Source organism: Carya illinoinensis, chromosome 10, assembly GCF_018687715.1.
Source record: "Carya illinoinensis cultivar Pawnee chromosome 10, C.illinoinensisPawnee_v1, whole genome shotgun sequence".
NCBI lineage: Eukaryota > Viridiplantae > Streptophyta > Magnoliopsida > Fagales > Juglandaceae > Carya > Carya illinoinensis.
Genome location: NC_056761.1, coordinates 11,807,585 through 11,832,978, shown reverse-complemented (window position 1 = coordinate 11,832,978; position 25,394 = coordinate 11,807,585). Strand labels below are relative to the sequence as shown.

At 34.5% G+C, this 25,394-nt stretch overlaps 3 protein-coding genes across 3 annotated transcripts; all 3 read left to right on the top strand.

Annotated features, from left to right (window-relative positions):
• The first annotated feature begins 1,633 nt into the window (after positions 1–1,633).
• On the top strand, positions 1,634–2,939 carry LOC122279800. The gene has a single exon (XM_043090635.1). It carries the CDS (start codon positions 1,745–1,747, stop codon positions 2,516–2,518), a length of 774 nt encoding a protein of 257 aa, XP_042946569.1. The 5' UTR covers positions 1,634–1,744; the 3' UTR covers positions 2,519–2,939.
• A 3,214-nt stretch (positions 2,940–6,153) lies between these two features.
• Positions 6,154–16,737, top strand: LOC122278423 (the record flags this gene model as incomplete). Its single annotated transcript, XM_043088612.1, has 8 exons — positions 6,154–6,441; positions 7,957–8,009; positions 10,981–11,039; positions 11,599–11,714; positions 12,005–12,067; positions 12,228–12,317; positions 14,535–14,657; positions 15,280–16,737. Coding segments are annotated over 8 exons (924 nt in total), but the record flags the coding sequence as incomplete, so codon positions are not given.
• A 1,568-nt stretch (positions 16,738–18,305) lies between these two features.
• Positions 18,306–25,200, top strand: LOC122278056 (protease Do-like 5, chloroplastic). Its single transcript, XM_043088128.1, has 8 exons — positions 18,306–18,664; positions 19,251–19,400; positions 19,911–19,973; positions 20,131–20,220; positions 21,833–21,955; positions 22,585–22,672; positions 24,678–24,752; positions 24,937–25,200. Exons 1-8 carry the CDS (start codon positions 18,392–18,394, stop codon positions 25,041–25,043), a joined length of 969 nt encoding a protein of 322 aa, XP_042944062.1. The 5' UTR covers positions 18,306–18,391; the 3' UTR covers positions 25,044–25,200.
• The last annotated feature ends 194 nt before the right edge of the window (positions 25,201–25,394 follow it).

The window sequence follows — 25,394 nt, the reverse complement described above, 5'->3', positions numbered from 1 at the left end:
GCAAGTTCGGTCCTGCTAAAAATCTATTATTGAGAGTTTAGTAAGTCCTAGTAGGCAATTCCCAATTGTATCACTTGAGAGAGAGAGAGAGAGAGAGAGAGAGAGAGAGAGAGAGAGAGAACCAATCAGCATGTGCCACTAGATCTCCTTGTTCTACCCCGAGTTCTTGTCCCCCAAGCTTGTGTAAAAAATGACAGCAAATCACAAAGACCAATGGAGACTAGTTTAAGATTATTCGATAATATATATGTATACACACACACCTACAAACACTATTATATATATCACATGAATCGTTATCTTCCATAATCTTATGATAAATTCTAATACTTTCACCATCTTTCATCCGTCTTTACACCTGTAAAATTAATCAAAATCAAGCTGCTTATCCAGACCCAACACTTGTTGCCCAGCAACTTGGAAGACAATATTGGCTAGCTACCTTTTAAGTAAATTAATTTCAAAGGGATCATGAATAAGGAGCTGCATGCTAACCTAGTCTACAACACCATCATTATTTGCTTAAGATCATGATGGTCTTGAAGGTTTATTTGCAGACTTTCATGAGGGAGATAATCAAACACTTGTAAAGATAAAACATACACCTGGAAAGCTGTCTTGCTTGCTTGCTTTGTATCTACAAATTTATGTTCATCAAAAGCATAAATTATATACAACGAACACTTTGTGTTTCTTCAGTGTCTCGACACATGGCGAACCCACATCTTGCTGCCAGATTTTGGATGATTTGGCAGTCAAATCTTTTTTTATTTTTATCATAATTATTACTTTTTAATGGTGGGACCGCGATATGTAGTCTGACACGCGGAACATCTACTGATCATGCTTTAGAAGTTAAAACGACAGTACACCTTTCGTATTTATATATAATTCTTGTGGTTGTTAGGAGGCCAGTTGGATATGTTTATAAGGGGATAATTACAGGCTGCAAAAATCAATTAACCCTGATTTATTTTTTTTAAAAAAAAAAGGAATTTAAATTTTTTAAAATTAATTGTGGATGATATATTTTCAATATATATCTATGATTAGAAGTTAGAAAAATATAAAATAAAAACACATTAAATGACGTACGTGGTTGACAGCATGACAAAATGTTGGTTGAATACGGACCAGACACATGGCATATATTGTGCCGATCATCACGTCGTATTTTGATGAGTTGGCATTTCCTATTTGACTTAGTATAGCAAATTTGGCTTATGCAGCTGTCAAAACACAACCACTCTTTACTCGGGATCAGATTGAACATCTACCACAATGTTCTGACTTCTTCCGATCTCTCTCAAGTTTCAACTACCTCTACTTCGTAAAAATTATTAAATTTTATTTTATTTTAATCGTTAAACATTATATAAGATTTGAAGAAAATATTAAATAATGCTCAAAAAGATATAATATTACTATTTTAAAATTTTTATATCATATATTATTTAAGAGATATAATTTAATTTAAAAATTTAAATTTTAAAACTTAAATCTTATAAATTTAATATTATCATTTAAAAGATGTAAACTGTACGTTCCGCCGACTTGACACTATAATATATAACTATTTGGATTTGTTCAATTATTAGCCCACCCTGATTAATCCTATATAAACCGAACATGATCTACGTCCTAACTTCAAGTTTAATGAACCCAAACATCGCAAAAACCTCTTAAGCCCCGGAACTGTTCTCGCGTTAATCAGCCTAGCCTCTCAATCTCTAATTCCTTAAACATGTCCAAATATCCACCAACTCCCATGATCTGCAAATTATCTTCCAAAGAGTATCCTCAAAAAGCCAAGGGAATTTCCTTCTTTGCCTTTCTTCTCTCCATTTTTGTTTATATTTCTGTCTTTTATACCTTCAATATATCTCCTTCTACTGTCTTCAACACCACCAAGTTCTGGTTTTTCATTTCCAACACTCTCATCCTCATCATTGCTGCTGACTATGGTACTTTCTCTAATTCGTCCAGAGAGAAACATGATCTTTATGAAGATTACAACATGATGGTGATGCATAGCCAAGTGAAAAATAACGTTTCATCCTTCGTTTCACGATACCCAGATCATGTTGTTAAAGGAAGTACTACCGATCCCAAGCAAGAGGACGTTGATGATTTGCAAGAAAAGAAAGAAATATTAGCTGAAGATCAAAGGGATCAACATTTATACCCAGAGAGTAAATCTATCATGGCCAATATTAGTACTCATGATTCGAAAAAGCCTAGAAATCATGAAAACTTGCAAGAAAAGAAGGAGGTTCTTACCCGACAAGCTGATCATGAGATTTATGCAACAAAGCCAGCAAAAGACAAACTTATCGTACTGATTCATGACGAGAGCAAGAACATGTCAGAGAATGATGATCAAAAGCATGATGAACCAAGTGATGAAGATAGTGAGTTTTCAACCATGTCTGATGAGGAACTGAACAGAAGAGTTGAAGAGTTTATTAAAAGCTTTAATAGACAGATTCGGCTTCAATCATACATACAAGAAAAATGAGTATTTATGTCCTATTTATGACAAGAATATGCTCATTTTGACAAAAAAAAATATAAGTACTAGTCGCATGTAACTAAACAGTTTTCTTATAATCTATCAGGAAATTGCAGTAAAATATAAAATAGCAATAGGAAAAAAGTCTTCCCTAGCTAGTTTTTCATGGAACATGTGGAGACTTGTAAAAAAACATGAGTAGTTTGCTTCCTTTTTTTTTTTTTTTTTTTTTTTTTAGTTTTTCTTATTTATGTTCTAGTTTGATGATCTGTCCTGTAGTACGTCCTTTTTTCTTTTCCCCATGTATTTTACTTTGTTTTTGTTATCTTTCCATGTTGGTTAGTGTAAATGCCTTGGACTTTTGCATGTTGCAAGCTAGCTAGAGCTGTCTTTCTGCAATAAAATACCACCTTGGTTTCCTTTTTTATTACTTCCGAAATATATATATATATATATGGAGGTCCAAGGAAAACTATATATATATACACACGTACTTGCACGTTATTGTTGATTTAGTTATTTACCATTATAAGCTATATTTATTTTACTTTCAGTTTCATTTCACTTTTCCTAGCCATCATGTTATACTCAGCTTTAGGTTTAATGTGTTTGACAAAAGGGTACAAAATTTTGATAACCATATGTACTTTTAACTTTGAAATATATCAAACGAAAAGGAAGAGACAGAGCGCGACCGCCACTAAGGAACAAATCACAAGTGATTGACGAGTTAAGTACCAGAAGCACTTATTAGAAATGGACTACGTATTTACGTTCTGAGTTCAAGAGTACTTCCCATTTATAATTTTGACATCAGCGGATTTGACAAATTTTCTCTTGGATTCTCTAAAGTGTATTTACAAAAAATTAGATTTTAAAATCGTGATATTATTAATTAAAATTATTTTTACATATTTTTTATATATTAATATGATTAGTCAAAATAATTATTTTATATTAAAAAATAATACAGTTAATTATATTAATAGATTGTATAAAAAATATGTTAAAATAACTGATATAAAATTTTTGCTAGAATAAATATTGATAGAATTTTTTTTTTTAATTTTTAAAAAACAGAGTTTTAACTTAAAGATATATATATATATATATATATTTTAATTAGTTGCAACTTATCCACCACATAGGATGCAAATCGTATTAATTAGTTAAGCTATATATATATATATATATATATGAGCATTCACATTTGTTTATGTATATGCATATGTAAAATCATATTTTTGAAAAATTCAATTTACCATACAAGCAAAACTTCTACATTGACTTATATAAATTTGAGACAAAATAATAATAAAATATTATCATTTTATTATTTTTTTACTTTTTTTAATAGAGTTTGATTTTCAAATATATAAAATATTTGAGTAAAATGTTTTTTGGGAAGTGAATAAGTAAAATATATAAATGTAAAATATATAGAAAGAGAGTAGGAGGAGAGAAAAATAATGAATAAAATATGTTTAAAAGAGTGAATAGTAGATCTTTAAACATATAAATGTACTGTTTATAGCTATGCAAATATTTAAAGATGTATAATTCAATGTAGATGATGTTGAGAATTTGGACCTCCAAATTCACCCCCCCTAGGATCTACCCTTTGCAAGAATAACAAGAAAAATAGAGAAATAATAACAACACAAGAAATTTACGTGGAAATTTCAAAACAGGAGAAAAACCACCAGACCCAGAGAAGAAAATTCACTATGTGAAAATTGTTACAATCACACAATTTTTCTCCTCACCACACCCACAAATCTACCCCACTAATAAATCTTTAACTCTACACCTCTTCCCTTTTTACAAAAGGTTAATAGAAGAATTTAACTAAAGTCAAAAGTTACTAGATAAGCTTTCAACTGGTGCACTTAAACTAAGAAGCTAAGCCTCTTATTTATAACTTAAGAATTTGCCTTTTATTTACTCACCCACCCATGTGGGACTAAAAAAGTGTAAAACTCAACAGATGAATTTAAGCTCATTTATACAAATATAACTTTGTATACATATATATATATATATATATATAGATCAATGTGGATGTTCTAAAGAAGTTTACTGACAAAAATTGCTCCGATATTCCTGTCAAAACTGTTCATGTGGACTGTACATGGTACATAGTTTAGTTTTGTAACTATCCTATGTTCTGAAAAATCATGGTAAGATAGGTGTTTTCTTGGGGGGGAGTTGGGGGACAGAGCCTCCGTTGGCGGCTATTTTCTAAAAGAAAAACCTTCTATGTCCCTTGTATTTGAACGTACTTGTTGACTGTTGGTTAAATTATTTATTTTTTATTATTTAGTGATTAAAAAAATAATTTTAAATATATTAGTGTATTTTTTTTATTTTTTAAAAATATTTAAATATATTAAAAAACAGATTAAAAAAAAAATTTGCGTGCCGCCTAGCGATAAACCCTGGCCGGTATGGTGGCTTGCCTTTTTCTAAATGATCTACTGCTTACCCCGACTCAAGTCTTTGTCATATCAATTAAATAAAAGGTGATGTGCTTTGCACAACAGTAATAGCTGCTGCAAAATCAAGTTACGTCTAAATGAGGGGAAACGTGGTTCCTCTAATTTGTCTACAACATTGAAACTTTTAAACCAACCCCACCGCCCCTTATGCATAATTGCAGGCATATCAAGTCGCTTTTCACAATTACAGCAAAATGAAAGAGACTTGTTCGACTAAATTTCCATGAAAACTGTCACACATACCCATTTTCGGGTCTTGCTTCTCATCAATGGAAGAAACTAAATTTTCACACCGGCCCCTACTAATTTCTAGCTAGGTAGAGGAGGAAGTAGGAACTTTTCTTGCTGTCACATCTATACAAGATTATCTGTACAGACTATGAAAGTACTCAATGTGTTATGCAAAATACATATAAAGGCTATGAAAGTTAATGTGTTATGTATAGTGCTAAATATCTAATAAAATCTTTTTACCTGTTCAATTGATCTTGTTCTTACATTATATGTAATGATAAGATAATGATAAAGATAAGAATATATTTTCTTTTTACATATATTTTGCATTATACATAATACATTAATAAGACAGATATCTATTGAAATCCTTTCACCTGCTCATTTGACTTTATTTAAAAATTACATTATATATAATAATGATAATAATAATGATTTTTTCTTTTACATGCATTATGCCCTATGCATAGAGCATCAGTAAGGTAGATCTCAATTAAGATTTTTTAATCACCCATTTATTTGGTCTCGTTCGAAAATTACATTATATATATGGTAATAATGATAACTTTTTTAGCATGCATTAGGCTTGAATTTATAAATTTATAACCTGATGTTGTACCTCTAATCACCTTAAGTTATAGATTTAAATTTTATAAAATTCATTTATGACTAAATTAGCATTCAAATCAACTAGATTTTGTTGTTAATGGAATCGAATTAAGACGACCAAAAGCTTTATGTTCGGAACCATGTGGCCGGGCAGCCTACATTAGCCTAGAAAATATAGAGGAAAAAAGAAACAGGTGTTAGTTGGGCCGTTGGAGACTCGTGCGAGAACAGAAGTAACATGGTGATGGTGTTGGGTTCTCTGCGGCCAGTGAACTCTTCTCCAATTCACACAACTACTAATGCCTCTTCCTCAAATTCTTCAGAGAAGAAGAGCCAGTACCTGACAAGGCGGAGGACTATGGTTTTTGGTCAAGCGTTTTAGTGGCTTCCTTGCTCAATTTTAACCCTCTTAGTTCCTCATCACCACCTTCGTTTCACCTTGCGCTTGCCCAACAGCAACAGCTGGATGAGCTTCAGCAAGCAGAAGACCGAGCAGTGCAACTTTTCCAGGTCTCTTACTCTCCGGGTCACATTTTTTCTTCTCTCTGCAGTTGTTTTTTCGGTGCTCTCAAGCTGATTATTTGTTTTGTGTTTCTGTGAAATTTTTTTTTCCCCATTTGGTTTCTAAAGCCAGTGATCGGAGCAATTTTATGTGTAAATTCTTTTTCTCTTCGCGGTTGTGATCAACATTCATGAATAATTCGCATCTGGGTTAGGGAGTTTTTTCATTACTTTTGTTGCCCATATGCTGCATTGCTTATGTAATCTGCTGCTTAATTGCCTTCTTAAATAATGGCACAAGCATCTCGAGAAAAGAGGCCTTAATTTTTGTTAGAATTAGCAGTCAATAACGTATAACAGCACCTGGAGAAGAATCTACATTGATAATAATGGTTGTCCTAGAGAAATTACTGTCTTAAAAATTGCTTCAAGAAAAACCGAATGTTGATTAATTTTCTTATATTATCTTTATGATTTTTGGGGTATTTTTTTTTTTTTTTTCTCCCGGGAGGGTGGGGGTGCACTCATGTATTGACTAAGTAGTTTGACAGAAAAAGAAAGATCAGGTCGTGCGATTGTCAAGTAGAGAAGTCTCCCAATGAGTCTTCTGAATTGTGGAGGATCATGTAGGAGTTGGCCATCATCCTTAGTAAGCTTGAGTTTCGGGTCCATTGGAATGAGGCTAGGTTTGCAAGCAGCTAAGCCAGCATCATCAAGTATATCTAGGCAGTATTTCCTTTGGCATAGTTGAATTCCAGCTGGGTTGTGAGCCACTCCAAACTGAGAAAGTATTTCAGTGTTCCAAGATCTTTGATCTTGAACTGTGACTCTAGAAAAGTCTTGAGAGCTGAAATGCCATGAGAATCATTGGAAGCTACAACAATATCGTCAACATACACAAGCAATGCTAGGAAAGATGAACCACTGCCTTTGGTAAATAGGCTGTAGTCAGCTCTTGATTGAGTGAACCCAAACTGCAATAAAGAGGAAGAAAATTTGGCATACCATTGCCGGGAGGCCTGCTTGAGGCCGTATAAACTTTTGTTTAATTTGCAAACTTTGTTCTTTCCTTGAAATGAGTATCCAGGAGGTATTTTCATGTAGACTTCTTCTTCCAATTCTCCATGTAAAAATGCATTATGAACATCAAATTGATGTAGTTTCCACCCTTTGATGGCAGCCACGGCTAAGACGGTTTTTTATTGTGACAAGTTTGGCTACGGGTGAAAATGTCTCATGGTAATCAAGACCCTCCGCTTGAGTGTAACCCTTGGCAATTAAACGTGCTTTGTGCCTTTCAATCTTACCATCTGAGTTGTATTTAATTTTGTAGACCCATTTTGAACCAATGGTCTTTTTGCCAATAGGTAGATCAATGACATCCCAAGTCTTGCTCAATTCTAAGACAGCAATTTCATTATCCATTGCAATACGCCATTCTAGGCTTTTCACAGCTTGTGCATAAGTAGAGGGTTCGGTTTGTTGAAGTATAGAAATGGCAAAAGAAACATGTTTGGGAGACAATTTAGCATGAGACAGAACTGAATGTAATGGATATAAAGGAGTGTTTAGTGAATTACCTTTAGTCTTTGATCTTGAAAGGGAAGTAGTGGATGCAAGGACCTGTTGACAGGAATAATCCTGGAGGTAGGAAGGTAATTTTTTTGTCCTTGTTGATCTACAAGGAGGAAGATTTGGTTGAGATAGATTTGTTTCTGTGATGGCGTCAGATTGATCTGGTGCAGTGTTGGAAGGAAGAGAAGGGGAAGCTGGTTGTGGTGTGAAATTTTCTGTGGGAGATGAGAGGAAGTGTGATGGAGGTGGTTCTGTTGTAGAGTCAATAGATGAGGAAGGTTGTGGTAGAACTGGTTCTGCTGTAGGGTTGAGATGATGCTGTGATGAAAGGTATTGTAAAGACTGGTTGATGGCATTGGTAGTGAGTGTTGGAATCTGAGATGTGGAGGGGAATGCTGAGCTGGAGGGATGTGAAAGTGCAGTTTTATAGGGAAAAATGGTTTCATAAAAAATGACATCTCTAGAATAAAAAATGGACTGGTTGGATAAATCAAATAACTTGAAACCTTTGATGCCAAATGGATATCCAAGCATAATGCATTTTCTTGCCCGAGAGTCAAATTTATGTCTGTTTTGTTTTAAAGTGGATGCATAACAAAGACATCCGAAGATTCTCAAATGATGGTGGGATGGTTTTTCTTTGAAAAAGCAATTGGTATGGGCTATTATTTTGCAAATTGGGGGAGGGGGTTCTATTAATGAGATAAGTAGCCGTTAAAATACAATCATTCCAAAAAGATAAAGGAACACCAGATTGAAATTTTAAGGCTCGAGCAACATTTAAAATATATTGATGCTTTCGTTCTACAACCCCATTTTTTTGGGGGCTTTCGACACAAGTCTTTTGGTGAATAATTCCTTTTTTCATGAAAAAATCAGTCATTGAAAACTCATTTCCATTATCAGAAGAGCTTTAAGATTTGTATTGAATTGAGTTTCAATTAAGTTACAAAAGGATTGAAGTAGGGGTCGAGTTTGGGATTTGTTCTTCATTAAAAAAACTCAAGTGGATCTGGTAAAGTCATCAACGACGGTTAAAAAATATTTTGATCCATCATATGCCATTTGGGAACAAGGTCCCCAAATGTCACAATGGATGAGGTCAAATGGTTTGAGGCACGGTTGTTGCTAAGAGAAAAAGGCAGCCTATGATGTTTAGATTAATGACATGTAGAGCATAGTACATTGGAATTTAGAGAAGTTAAATAGGGTAAATCCTTTTGTAATAAAGAGCGGCATGAGTCTGACAAATGCCCCATTCTACAATGCCATAGACTGTGAATATCCTGCTGAGAAGTAACAGAGGCAGAAACAGATTGTGTATTGAAAGGTAAATTGGATAAAAAAGAAGATAAGGCAGTGGGAGAAACTCCTGTCAACCGAAGGTGGTAAAGTCCATTGACAACCTCACCCTTCCCAATCGTGCTCCAAGAAGAAAGGTCCTGCACATAACATTCATTAGCAAAGAAAACAAAGCAAGAATGGATGTCTTGAGTTAATTTTTTTGCTGAAAGAAGATTGAATTTAAAGGATGGAATACACAGAACATTTGCGAGAGTAATGACAGAATTAAGTTTAACAGTGCCCTTGTGAGTAACATTTGTATGATTTCCATTTGGAAAAGTGACTTGAAAATCAACTATTTTGGGAGGAAAAGTATAGAATGAGGTGCAGCAGATCATGTGATCTGTTGCACCGGTATCTATTATCCAATGAATATAATGTGAAGAAGTGGTATGTGAAACCGAGAAGCAAGAGGCTATACCAAACATGGTTGAAGAAGAAGGGCAGACTGTGGATGGATCGATGGATTGAACCTGATTTGCTGCTGGCTGTGTAGCTTGTGACTTGAGTAAAGCAATTATATGCTGATATTGCTCCTTAGTAAGACCTGCTTGAGAATTCTCATTGATCTGTTCTTGGTGAGAAAGACTAATTTGGTTGATAGAAGGATCAGAACTCTTGGATCGAGTGGCAAGCTTATGGCCAGAAGGGTAGCCATGCAATTTGTAGCATCTCTCTGCAGTGTGACCAAAGAGATTACAATGTGTACATATGGGTTTCTCAAGGTTTGGGTTGGCCTTAAAGCACCTTTCTAGAGAACGACCTTAGACTTTACAGAAAGTACAAAACAGCTTGTCTTGATGTGGGGAAGAGAAAGGCTTGGGGTTGTATCGGTTGGTAGAATGTTGAGCTTTGGTAGCTAAGGCCAATGTGTCATGAAGAGGGGGAGGGTTGGAGATCTGCTTGCGCTTCTCTTCTTGTTGAACAAGAGCATAAACTTCACTTAAAGATGGGATGGGTTTGAGAAGAATGAGCTGAGCTTTGATGTTGCAGAATGAGTCATTGAGGCCCATGAGAAATTTCATCATCCAATCTCGTTGTTGATTCTCAAGAACAGGTGTCATGGCACCACATGAGCATGAAGGGATGAACTCAAAATTAAGAAGTTCATCAAACAAACCTTTCAGTTTGGAAAAATAAAGGCTAACAGAATCATCACCTTGAGTAAGGTTGTGAATCGATTGTTTTAATTTATAGATGTGTGGCCCATTGTTTTGGGCAAAACGTTACTCAAGTTCAGTCCACAAATCATGGGCAGTGTTAACATAAACAACACTGTTTTTTATTTCAAGGGACATCGCATTTTGTAGCCAAGTTATAACCATATCATTGCATTCAAGCCATGGTTCAAACAAGGCATCTGTGGGAGGGAGTTCAAGAAGAGTACCATCAATGAAACCCAATTTCTTTTTAATTCTCAATGAGCGACGTATAGTGCGTGCCCATGAGTGGTAGTTTTCACCAGTAAGGGGATGGTTGGTGAATAGTGTTGCTGGACCATCATTGTGGTGAAGAAAATAAGGACTAGAAGGATCCTTTGGATTGCGGTTGATGGGAGGTGTTTTAGGGGGTTCTTCAGCAGCCATTGAAGGTCAGAAAACAGAAGAAAGGAAAAAAATAATAATAATAAGCAAGAGGAAAAAAGACGATGGTATATTAGTTGGCTCTTGATACCATGTTGGTTTTGATAAACTTGGCCATTTGCAGGAAAGCAGAGGAAGCAGAAAATGCAGAAAATAAAACGCAGAGAAGTTTGTTGCAGCCAGGTACAATGCTTGCATTCATTTTCCTTTTTATTCTGTACAGTGTACTATACTATCTATATATAGTAAGCATAAAGGAATAAAAGAATAATAATCCCCAACTAACTTGTAAAATCTGCAGAAAACAGAATTACAATACGAAACAATCTAGAACCATCTTTGTTGAGCTGGAGCACATCTGAGGTGGCTGTTATTGAGCTGGAGCATTGAGCTAAGCTGGCTTGCTGTGATATCTCTATAGGTTGAGTTGAACATTTAACTTCCCTAAAAGAGATGAAATTTTGATATACTTTTTTATTCCTGAAGGAAAATTTAATATAGTTATAGAAAATAATAACTTTCTGAAATCTTACTCTCATAGTTTCTGCTGTTAGTTACATGTATACCTGAATTTATGCTTGTTGTGAGAAAATTACAAGATGGGGTATGCTGTAAGTTTGAATTGTAGATATAAGTTAGGAATATGCAAACTCATCAGCACAATTAATTATTTTCCTTACAACTATGGGGTTTCCCTCCGGTGTTATCCAGAAGATTCAGTTTTCCTTTTTGTGTATGATAGGTGTTAAAAAGCACAGTGGAAAAGTACCTCAAGCTCAGCTTATAAAATTGCTCCATAAGTTTCTCCTGATTGACAAATCCCAAGCGTTTCCTCCTAGTGGTGAAGTGTACCGCGTGGTATAAAACTAGAGTATCACTTAACAAAACCACAGCCTAAATATCCTATCAAGAGAGAACAAAAAGAGAGAGAGCTTTTGTGTATTTCAGATAAATCCAAAAAACAATTGAGGAGGGCTATGTATAGCCCACCCCACATGGCTGACCTTAAAGGCCAGCCCTAAACTGCCAAATAAATGGCAGTAACGGGCCATGCGTTATAAGCAAGTAACACATGGCTTAAAGCCATGCATTATACTCAAGAGAGGAGGGGGTCTGCCCCACGTGGGCACCCCTCCATTTAACAACAGGTTACAAACTACCATGTTGTAGCTAAATTGGCTACAGATGGGAGTGGTTCACATCATTGTAAGGTTTTAGTTCCTTTTCTTCTAGTTCTTATTAATTTTCCTTTTTGGTTCTTTTCTTTTCCCAAAAATGGTTGCAGGTATACCAAAAAAAGTTGTTATTCTTGATCTAGTGTAATACCCCCTTTCTCTGAGTGGTAATGTTTTCTTGGTGCGTTTTTGACAGGTTTATCTAGCAGATGCAAAGGGCAATGGTTTTTACAGGGAGGGCAAGATTGTTGGTGTTGATCCAGCATATGATCTGGCTATCCTTAAGGTATTCAGTCAAACTATAGGGTGTTTTCTTTGCTATTATTTTGAGCTCCTCATCATTAATGTGGAAAAATACTTTCTCACTGTGAAAAAGCTGAAATCAATTTATGGAATATTACATAACGTACCTCATTCAGAATAAGGCTTGAGCCATACACTGTTATGAAAGACTTAGATAGTGACATTATAAATAAATAATTAATGCATTGCTTTTGTTTTTTTATTTTGTTATAAATAGAACTGCCTATGTTTTTTAGGGGCGTCAATATGCTTCTGATAAGTTTACCCATATGGATGATCACATTTTTCTTCGGAGATAAGAGTGGAGTGGTAAATTCTTGTCCTACATTTTAATCACAAAAACAATCATTGTTATAAAAATTATCTATGTGAACCTTGATAGGCTTCCCAAGGATTGTATGGTTATACATCGCAAGCTTTAAATGCCAAGGATGTGAGATGTGTGGCCGGTTTCTTCCAAACAAATTCCAGATGGGCTGTGGGTACTTATCATAAAAATGGGTGTCGGATGTGGGTACTGAGAAATATGATAAGTGAGGTAATGGCTAGGAGCATGGTGCAAGCAGTGAACTTTTAGGTTAGAATAAAGGGACCTGATAACAAAACGGTTGCTCACTTGACTGTCTAAGGAAAATGTTTCATAATCCTTCTCAGTTTGCACATACTATCCTGAAAAAGAATATAGAGTGGGTTCACCATCCAATGGAAGCTTTCATAATGGTTGTATTCGTTACCGTCTGCCTCTGTGGAATGTAACGTAAAGAGGTAGTCTTAATAGCTCAAAAGTGGATTATAAGAACTAAAGCTTAAATTTATCTATTTTTTGATTAAAGTAATTGAATGTATCATGCTGCAATAAAGATTCGAAAGGCTTATAAACAAGTGTCATGATCATTTAGCTGGAAAGATGAAGTTACTGCTATATTTGGGCATGGCATTTTGAAATGCATATACCATCTATCCTAATTAGTGTTCACTGCATAACCAGATTATGTTTTATTTTGAACATTTGAATGCATGAACAGATTTTTTACTTGATACAAAAATTAATTAAAGTTAGATGACATAAACTTATCCTAATCCCGCTGTTTTTTGTGACAACCATGCTGGCCCCATGTAATTGGTGAAGAAGATTTAAATTGCTTTATGTGATTTTACGATGTGATCCCCCCCTTCCCCCCAAGAAAAATTCCCCACATGCCAAAGGATTTGATTGTGGGAGGTTCAGCATGATTATGATGAAATTGACTACAGCAGAGGTAAATGACCTGTCAAACAAATAGCACAAGTAAGTCTAGTGTTTTGCTAATTAATCTGTGTGACATAACATGGGGAGTATGGTTGTGAAATGAACCAAGCTTCTTAAGCTTGGGTTAAAATTGGGCTGTTAGGAGTCTCATTGGGGATTATCATGAGATGCAAGAGCCAAGCGGAACTTTATTTTGAAGACAAGCTATGAAGATTGACTTGTTAACTGATAATGAATACATGGTCACCTTTAAAACCAAGCTCCAGCTACATGGTGCATGTTCTAGAAGTCTTATCAGTGTTTTAAAGATCCCCAAGCTACTTGGATTCGACTCATGGCTGGCCCAATTAGAGGCTTCTTTTTTATCATTCTTGAGAAAAACAAGAAGAGACCTAACCAGCATTGGAGCTTGTTAAATTTAAATCCAAGCTTGGCTAGCATACTAAACTGTATGGAAGCTTATGTAGTTTCAATCATCAACTTAAAGACCTTTTGGGTTGAATATTACAAAAGTGTCTAAATAAAGACCACCTAGCTGCAGCCAGACAGTCAACTCTTGACCTGTAAAACATCACATTGCATAGAATCATTATTATTTAGTTCAGTTTATTGAACTGGCACCCCAACACAAGTATTAGATTAATATCACAGCAATCAGCAATTGATGCCATTGTCTGCCCTCGTTTCTTGGAGTCAACAAGATTGCTCCTAAAGGATGAGTAACCTAGCTTTGCTGGGATTAATGTTATTCTTTTAAATTATTGGTGGAAGATAAGACAGATTGCCATTCAACTTTGACCTTCACCATGGATTAGTCACTTTCACAGTGACTAAATAATATATATGCGTTGGTATCTTAAGTAATGTCATCTCCATATATAATTAATAAAACATGCTGCTCTTTGCAATAAAGCAATTGTTTTGTGATGCCTAAACTAAAATCATATGCAGGTTGATGCTGAAGGTTATGAATTAAAGCCTGTTGTTCTTGGCACCTCACAAACTTTACTTGTGGGTCGGAGCTGCTTTGCCATTGGAAATCCTTATGGATATGAGAACACGCTGACAACTGGGGCAAATTTCTGTGATATGACTTTTATGCATTTGATATCAGTCAAAATTATTTTGTGAACAAGTAGGTAGTAGCGAACCATGTAACATTACAACTTGGGTCATCATCTATTACTTATTCATCCATGCAATAGTATTTTCGAGTACTCTGAATGGTCAATGGAGTATGTTTTATTTTATTCATCTCATCGAATTTCAAGAAATAGTTAAGTTTTGAACTTGTTTTCTCTCACATAATTACTTTGTAGTTTATGGATGAATACAATTTACACTTTATACCTCAAACTATCAAAATTGACAAATTGCATCCTCTAACTACAACTTTTTGTCAAATAGCTCCCTCTGTCTAGGTCTGGCCATTAAGATGGTGAAAAAATGTGACATGGCACAATCCTAATTGTTAACGAAGGTTCTATATGATAATTGGCTGTAGTTTGATGGTGTAATGTGTCAATTTTAGCTGTTTAGGGTGCAAAGTGCAAAACACTTATTAGTTGGGGTCGAAAGTGTGTTTTCCCCTTTTAATGTAGGTTCTCTAGTGTATTTAGCTTACATATTTCAACCCAGTAGGTTATTGGTAGTAAAAAATCCAGCATCCATGTACCGGTTACTTTAAGTCGTGCAGGTAGTCAGTGGTTTAGGAAGGGAGATTCCTTCACCAAATGGAAGTGCCATTCGAGGAGCTATTCAAACAGATGCTGATATCAACGCAGGTAAATTACACTTTCCTTCAAATATGTTAAAAGTCTTTTTATAAACGTCTTGATAGACGTCTCCTTTTCTTTTTATTAAGTAGATCATATCAGCTTATGCAATGACTTTTAAGCCCATCATATAGAAAACAAAAAGCATACTCGTTTTTTTAAATGCAGCAGTTGCTTTTTGTTATTAATGAGGGATTGTAAAATCAGTTTCATTTCACTTTGCCTAGCCATCATGTTATACTCATCAGCTTTAGGTTTAATATGTTTGACAAGATGGTACAAAATTTTGATAACCATATGTGGTTGTAACATTTAATATATATATATATATATATCAAACGAAAAGGAAGGGAGACAGAAAGAGTGACCATTAAGGAACAAATCAGAAGTGATTGACGAGTTAAAGTACCAGGCCTTCTTAGAAATGGCGTAGTGGTGCTATACAATTCGTATTTACGAAAAATTACTTGCTGAGAGCTTATGCACTCGCTCCAGGGGCTTTATTCCCAAATACCTACTGTCAATCAAAAAAATTAGACCTCAACACGTACAATATATGAGATATTTGTGTACAGATATGTATAAAAAAAGGATTTATACTCTCTTTGTAATTGAATTCCTCAGCATATTGTGAATGAGATTGCATGATAATGCAAATATACAAGATAGAGACTTTTTACCTTATCTTGAACTTATGTTGATTTCAAAAACTTGATGCAAATAAATGAATTTTTATTATACGCCTTCGAGCTATATATCTTCGTTTAATTCTGGTCATTGAATAAATAAAACTTCATGAATAACTAATAGATTTTCCTTCTTTCAATTATTCCTTTTCCCTTATCAATACACAAATATATAACTCTCTAGGAATTTCAATTGCGCTTATATTCATCATTGTTGGAATTGGGTTCAAGCTTTCCCTAGCCCCTTCTCATCAATGGACTCCTGACGTATACGAAGGAGTGCGGTTCGTTCAATAAATTCCTACCTCTCTATCTATCTCTGAGAGGTAGAGAGTAGAGAAATTCTATACCCATTTGGACCAAGACATAATTTTTACTTGTTCAAATAACAATTAAGGTGAAGCAGGGTTAGGAACAATGAATCTTTTTATGATAAACAGATTCATTTTGCAAGTTCGTTATGATACAATTTTTGTTATCTAGAGTCATTTTTTCGTATTTCTTGTACACTCCACTGATATGATTGGTCAAAATAGTTATTTTATATTAAAAAAAAGTAATACAGCCAATCATATTAGTGGAGTGTGCAAAGAGTATGCAAAACTGACTACACATAAAATTTTTGTCGGAATAAACATTGATAGAATTTTTTTAAAATTTTTAAAAAACAGATTTTTAACTTAAGATGTATATATGTATGTATGTTAATTAGTTGCAACTTATCCACTACATAAGACTTCAACAGCTAATTCTTACAATTCGATCATGTGTAGATGCACAGTTTACTATAGACCCATTACAGTTATTTAAAAAAAAAAAAGGTTAAAACATAAATAGTTTTTATTTATTAACTACAGTTTTCCTCCGCCATAAGTGAGAACTATCAATAAAATTGAGGCATCATTCTATTCTTAAAAAAATAAAAAATAAAAAATAAAAAATAAAAATAAATAAATATTTTTTATTCTATCATGCATGCTCGTAATTTTATTTATTTTTTTTAACAATAAACGAACTTACATGCTCATATCTTTCATTGTTAGGTTGCAAATCCTATTAATTAGTTAAGCTATATATATAATGGAAGTTTAGTGACAAAAATTGCTTCGATATTCCTATTAAAACTGTTCATGTGGTAACTATCCCATGTTCTGAAAAATCATAGTAAGGTAGGTGTTTTCTTGGGGGGAGTTGGGGGACAGAGCCTCCGTTGGCGGCTATTTTCTGAATGATCGACTACTTACGACGACTCAAGTCTTGTCATATCAATTAATTAAAAGATGATGTGCACACCAATTTTTAAGTAGAAGAACTAGTATTTATACAGTAGTAGCTGCTGCAAAATCAAGTTACGTCTAATGAGGGAAACGTGGTTGCTCTAATTTGTCTAAAGTTTTAAACCAACCCCACTGCCCCTTATGCAAAATTGCAGGCATATAAAGTCGCTTTTCACAATTACAGCAAAATCAAAGAGACTCGTTCGAGTAAATGTCCATGAAAACTCTCACACATACCCATTTTCGGGACTTGCTTCTCATCAATGGAAGAAACTAAATTTTCCCCCCACCGGCCCCTGCTAATTTCTAGCTATTTAAAGGAGGAAGTAGGAACTTTTCTTGCCGTCACATTTATACAAGATTATCTGTAAAGACTATGAAAGTTAATGTGTTATGTATAGTGCTAAACATGTAAAGGCTATGAAAGTTAATGTCTTATGTATAGTGCTAAACATCTAATGAGATCCTTTCATCAGGTCAATTGGTCTTGTTCTTACATTATATATAATGATGATAATGATGAGGATAAGAATGGATTTTCTTTTTATATACATTTTGCGTTATACATAATGTATTAGTGAGGCAGACATCCATTGAAATCCTTTCACCTACTCACTTGACTTTGTTTAGAAATTACATTATATATAATGATAATAATGATTTTTCTTTTTGCATGCATTATGCCTTATGCATAGCGCATCGATGAGGTAGATCTCAACTATAATTCTTTAATCACCCGCTCATTTGGTCTCTTTCGAAAATTACATTATATATAGTAATAATAACAACTTTTTTAGTGTGCATTAGGCTTGAATTTATAAATTTATAATCTGATGTTGTACATCTAATTACCTTAATTTATAAATTTAAGTTTTATAAAATTCACTTATGACTAAATTAGCATTCAAATCAACTAGATTTTGTTGTTAATGGAATCGAATTAAGACGACCAAAAGCTTTATGTTCGGAACCATGTGGCCGGACAGGCTACCCTATCATAGAAAACAAAGAGGAAAAAAGAAACAGTTATTAGTTGGGCCGTTGGAGACTCGTGTAAGAACGGAAGTAACATGGTGATGGTGTTGGGTTCTCTGCGGCCAGTGAACTCTTCTCCAATTCACACAACTACTAATGCCTCTTCCTCAAATTCTTCAGATAAGAAGAGACAGTACCTGACAAGGCGGAGGACTGTAGTTTTTGGTACAAGTGTTTTAGTGGCTTCCTTGCTCAATTCTAACCCTCTTAGTTCCTCATCACCACCTTCGTTTCACCTTGCGCTTGCCCAACAGCAACAGCTGGATGAGCTTCAGCAAGAAGAAGACCGAGCAGTGCAACTTTTCCAGGTCTCTTACTCTCCGGGTCACACTTTTTCTTCTCTCTGCAGTTGTTTTTGTGGTGCTCTCAAGCTGAATATTTATTTTGTATTTCTGTGAAATTTATTTTTCCCCATTTGGTTTCTAAAGCCAGTGATCGGAACAGTTTTGTGTAAATTCTTTTTCTCTTCGCAGTTGTTATCAACATTCATGACTAATTCGCATCTGGGTTAGGGAGTTTTTTCATTATTTTTGTTGCCCATATGCTGCATCGCTTATGTAATCTGCTGCTTAATTGCCTTCTTAAATAATGGCACAAGCATTTCCAGAAAAGGGGCCTTAATTTTTATTAGAATTAGCAGCCAATAACGTATAGCAGCACCTGGAGAAGCATCTCCATTGATAATAATGGTTGTCCTAGAGAAATTACTGTCTTAAAAATTGCTTCAAGAAAAACCGAATGTTGATTAATTTTCTTATGCTATCTTGATGATTTTTGGGGTATTTTTTTCCCAGGGAGGGTGGGGTGGTTGTCTTGTTATTCTACATATGCAAATTCCATCTTTGCCGTGCATATGTTACTTTAACTGGCATAGGTATTTTTGAATTATTGCAGGAAGCTTCCCCTTCCGTTGTCTTCATTAAAGACCTTGAAATTGATAAAATCCCCAAGACCTCTACTGCTGACGTCAATCTTATTGAGGATGAAAATGCAAAAGTTGAAGGGACAGGTTCAGGCTTCATCTGGGATAAGTTCGGTCACATTGTAAGCATTCCCTTGTAGTGTTATCTGAATCCGTCTTGTAGTGTTATATGCAATTTCTTCTTTGTTTTCTTTATCTGCCAAGTTCAGTAGTCATGCATTCATTCTTTTCTGAGCTGATATCTGGATTCCCTAGAGAAATCTTACATACTGGATTATTTGTGCAAAAGAAAACATCATCCAGCACCTAGGTTGAGTTGAATATATAACTTCCCTGAAAGACTTGAAATTTTGATATACTTTTTTATTCCTGAAGTAAAATTTAATATAATTATAGGAAATAATAAATTTATGAAATCTTAATCTCATAGTTTCTGCTGTTAGTAACCCATGCACCTGAATTTATTCTTGTTGTAAAAAAATTACAAGATGGGGTAAGCTGTCAGTTTGAATTGTAGATATAAGTTAGGAATATGCATACTCATCAGCACAATTAATTATTTTCCTTACAACTAATGGGGTTTCCCTCCAGTGTTATCATGAAGATTCAGTTTTCCTTTTTGTGTATGACAGGTTACAAACTACCATGTTGTAGCTAAATTGGCTACAGATGGGAGTGGTTCACATCGTTGTAAGGTTTTAGTTCCTTTTCTTCTAGTTCTTATTAATTTCCCTTTTTGGTTCTTTCTTTTCCCAAAATGTTGCAGGTGTGCCAAATAAAGTTGTTATTCTTGCTCTAGGGTAATACCCCCTTTCTCTGACTGGTAATGTTTTCTTGGTGCATTTTTGACAGGTTTATCTAGTAGATACAAAAGGCAATGGTTTTTACAAGGAAGGCAAGATTGTTGGTGTTGATCCAGCATATGATCTGGCTATCCTTAAGGTATTCAGTCAAACTATAGGGTATTTTCTTTGCTATTATTTTGAGCGCCTCATCATCAAAGTGGAAAATTACTTTCTCAATGCGAAAAAGCTGGAATCAATTTATCGTATATTACATAACGTACCTCATTCAGAATAAGGCTTGAGCCATATAGTGTTATGAAAGACTTAGATAGTGTCATTATAAATAAATAATTAATTCATTGCTTTTGTTTTTTTATTTTGTTATAAATAGAACTGCCTATGTTTTTTAGGAGCGTCAATAAGCTTCTGATAAGTTTACCCATATGGATGATCACATTTTTCTTCTGAGATAAGAGTGGAGTGGTAACCAGATTATGTATCCTCATCCTCATTAGTGTTCACTGCATAACCAGATTATGTTTTATTGTGAACATTTGAATGCATGAACATATTTTTTACTTGATACAAAAATTAATTAAAGCTAGATGACATCAACTTAACCTAATCCCTGTTTTTTGTGACAACCATGCTGGGCCCATGTAATTGGTAAAAGAAGATATAAATTGCTTTATGCGATTTTGCGATGTGATCCCCCCCCCCCCCCCCCCCCCCCCCCCCCCTCTTTCCCCTAGGAAAAATTCCCCACGTGCCATAGGATTTGATTGTGGGAGGTTCAGCATGATTATGATGAAATTGACTACAGCAGAGGTAAATGACCCGTCAAACAAATAGCACAAATAAGTCTAGTGTTTTGCTAATTCATCTGTGTGAGATAACATGAGGAGTATGGTTGTGAAATGAACCAAGCTTCTTAAGCTTGGGTTGAAATTGGGCGGTTAAGAGTCTCATTGGGGATTATCATGAGATGCAAGAGCCAAGCGGAACTTTATTTTGAAGACAAGCTATGAAGATTGACTTGTTAACTGATAATGAATACATGGTCACCTTTAAAGCCAAACTCCAGCTACATGGTGCATGTTCTATAAGTCTTATCAGTGTTTTGAAGATCCCCAAGCTACTTGGATTCGACTCCTGGCTGGCCCAATTACAGGCTTCTTTTTTATCATTCTTGAGAAAAACAAGAAGAGACCTAACCCGCATTGGAGCTTGTTAAATTTAAATCCAAGCTTGGCTAGCATACTAAACTGTATGGAAGCTTATGTAGTTTCAATCATCAACTTGAAGACCTTTTGGGTAGAATATTACAAAAGTGTCTAAATAAAGACCACCTAGCTGCAGCCAGACAGACAACTCTTGAACTGTAAAACATCACATTACGTAGAATCATTATTATTTAGTTCAGTTTGTTGAACTGGCACCCCAACAAAAGTATTAGATTAATATCACAGCAATCAGCAATTGATGCCATCGTCTGCCCTAGTTTCTTGGAGTCAACAAGATTGCTCCTATAGGATGAGTAACCTAACTTTGCTGGGATTAATGTTATTCTTTTTAAGTATTGGTGGAAGATAAGACAGATTGCCATTCAACTTTGACCTTCACCATGGATTAGTCACTTTCTCAGTGACTAAATAATATATATGCATTGGTATCTTAAGTAAAGTCGTCTCCATATATAATTAATAAAACATTCTGCTCTTTGCAATAAAGCAGTTGTTTTGTGATGCCTAAACTAATATCATATGCAGGTTGATGCTGAAGGTTATGAATTAAAGCCTGTTGTTCTTGGCACCTCACAAAATTTACTTGTGGGTCAGAGCTGCTTTGCCATTGGAAATCCTTATGGATATGAGAACACGCTGACAACTGGGGTAAATTTCTGTGATATGACTTGTATGCATTTAATATCAGTCAAAAATTATTTTGAGAACAAGTAGGTAGTAGCGAACCATGTAATATTACAACTTGGGTCATTATCTATTTCAATTACTTATTCATCCATGCAATAATATTTTCGAGTACTTTGAATGGTCAATGGAGAATGTTTTATTTTATTCATCTCATCTAATTTCAAGAAATAGTTTAGCTTTGAACTTGCTTTCTCTCACATAATTATCAAGACATAATTTGTAGTTTATGGATGAATACAATTTACACTTTATACCTCAAGCTATCAAAATTGACAAATTGCATCCTCTAACTATAACTTTTTGTCAAATAGCTCCCTCTGTCTAGGTCTTGCCATTAACATGGTGAAAAAAGGTGACATGGCACAATCCTAATTGTTAAAGAAGGTTCTATTTGATAATTGGCTTAGTTTGATGGTGTAATGTGTCCATTTTAGTTGTTTAGGGTGAAAGTGCAAAACACTTTTTAGTTGGGATTGAAAGTGTATTTTCCCATTTTAATGTAGGTCATCTAGTGTATTTAGCTTACATATTTCTACCGAGTAAGTTATTGGTAGTTAAAAAAACCCAGCATCTCTACCGGTTACTTGCAGGTAGTCAGTGGGTTAGGAAGGGAGATACCTTCACCAAATGGAAGTGCTATTCGAGGAGCTATTCAAACAGATGCTGATATCAACGCAGGTAAATTACACTTTCCTTTCAAATATGTTAAAAGTCTTTTTATAAACGTCTTGATAGACATCTCCTTTTCTTTTTATTAAGTAGATCATATCAACTTGTGCAACGACTTTTAAGTAGAGGTGTCAAATCGTATTAACGGGTCGTGTTTGTATCGTTTCAAAGCATGTATATTATACTATATAGGTCAACCCTAGACCCATTAAGCTTATCGTGTTAAAATCTCAAACCCTAATACAACTCATTAACATAAGAGGTCGTGTCGTGTCAACTCGTTTTGACCCATTAGTAAATATTACGAAATAGGTTAACATGACATAATACGATCCATTTCAAACTATTTATGTAAATAGATTAATAGGCCCGAAATTAATCCGTTTAACCTGATTAAATTTATCATAATTTTATATAAATGTTAAAATTACAATATCTATAAAAATTATAAAATTAACTACAAGTCCAAAATTACAATCCAAACAATAAAAATTTTGAAATTAAAATTTTAACAATTTTATTTTAGGTTTAAGGGTATAATTGTAATTTTAACTTTCTTAATGTGTCATAACGGGTTGACCCGTTAAGCAATCGTGTCTTAACGGGTCAACTCGTTTTGACCTGAATCCGTTAAGACTAAACTCTAACCCGCTATCATCATGTCGTGTTCGATTAATGGGTCGTGTAACATATTGACACCCCTACTTTTAAGCTCATCATGTAGAATTTGTTGACTTTCAAAAAGCATACTCCTTTTTTTAAATGCAGCAGTTGCTTTTTGTCATTAATGAGGGATTGTAAAATCAGACCACTAGAATTAGCTACCATGAAAATGGTGAGCCATTACCTAGTGGCACTTGGCACTTGATCTCCCTTTCCCCTGCTCCATTGCTGTAACAGAGCCTTGTCTTCTTACAACCTTCTTTCAATCTTTGAAAGAGACTACCTTTTTCCAATATCACAATCATTCATCTTGAGATTGAAAGAAGAACAAAAAGATGTCTGTGCAGATCGATATTGTTTGCACTCCACATCAGCACATGAACATTTATATTTGATTGTTTTCATCTAGGAAAAATATAGTTGCGAGCACAATTGTGCACTAATCTGTGCACCAATGTGATGTGATTGGTCAAAAAATAGATTTTATTGAAAACAGTGTTAATTTAAATTTTAAGTATGAATGAATCAGTATTGGTACACAGATTAGTACGCGACTGTGCTTGTATATAGCAAAACTCTTTCATCTATACCCAGCATGTAATGGACACAACACACAATGGAATGATCATTCTAGTCTTTTTACTCCTTGGAGCATATCCTAATTGTAAGATTTATTCTTTGAGTCTTTAACTTTGATAAAATAGCAATAGTTTCTTTCCTTCTTATACTAAATCAAATGGGATTCAAATATTTCTCTTTTCATATTTTAATGGAAAGATATCTCAGACTAAACTAATGATACTCCTGTTCAGTCGATAACAATTTAATAGGAGCAAACTCATGATAGTCCTATTCAATATATTCTAAATATATCAGCATATTTATTAAATGTCACCCTTATATGATCAACGCCTATCATCATAATGAATATGTTTTAGTCTTTGCCTATAAATCGTATGATTTTATCACTGACCACAAACTTAAAATACACGAGTTACTAACATCGCGATTCTGTATTAGGCAGATAAAATGTCCAATTTTTCTCACTAACTATGAACTTAAAACTGATAAATTACTAGCAATCATAATTAGGATTCTGTATTAGGCAGATAAAATGTCCAATTTTTCTCACTAACTATGAACTTAAAACTCATAACTTACTAGCAATCATAATTAGGATGTTATACATTGTAGTCTTACTAAATCATCTAAATCATTTTCAGAATAACTTGTAGACCTAATCATCACATGAATAATTAAATAATAAATGCCCAATTTAACCATGAGCCCTATAAACAATTTTAAACCAACGCACGAAAACATCATTTTGATCCGGATGGAATCTTTTCAGGTAATTCAGGTGGGCCATTAATTGATTCACATGGCCATGTCATTGGAGTTAATACAGCAACTTTTACTCGCAAAGGTGAGCGAATGCTTCTTTCTTCTTCTTCTCCTTTTTTTTTGGGGGGGGGGGGAGTACTACTAACTATGGAAAGATTTATATTTCCCTTTTTTCAATGATGAAATCAAATGTAAGGAAGATGCTAGAAGCTAAACTACTTATGTTAAAAAGTTATGAATGCTTTTTGGTTTTTATTGAATTGCAGGGACAGGAGCATCATCTGGTGTTAACTTTGCAATACCAATCGACACTGTTGTTCGAACTGTACCTTACCTTATTGTCTATGGAACATCTTATAAAGACAGGTTTTGATCTTGCTTGTCAAATAGCATAATTTTAGTGGGCTTCTTTGAATAGATGCACCATGTTATAACTAGATGGCGTGTGACAAATTTGTCTTACATTCCTGGAATTTTTGTATAATTTTCATCGTAAGAGAATTTTGTTTTTCTATCATACTATAACATAATATCTCTCTTCCCATGCATCTTTCCACCATGCTGATCATTCTGAGCTTCGATTTTAAGCTAAAGATTGTCACACGCATATCCCTGAAAGATGATTGAGAAGTCCGTGAAAGAAACTCATGGCCACCATAAGTGAGTACATTTTGCCTCTCAAAAAATTCCTTCTCGTTAACTGTGGTCAGGGAGCAAATTCTTC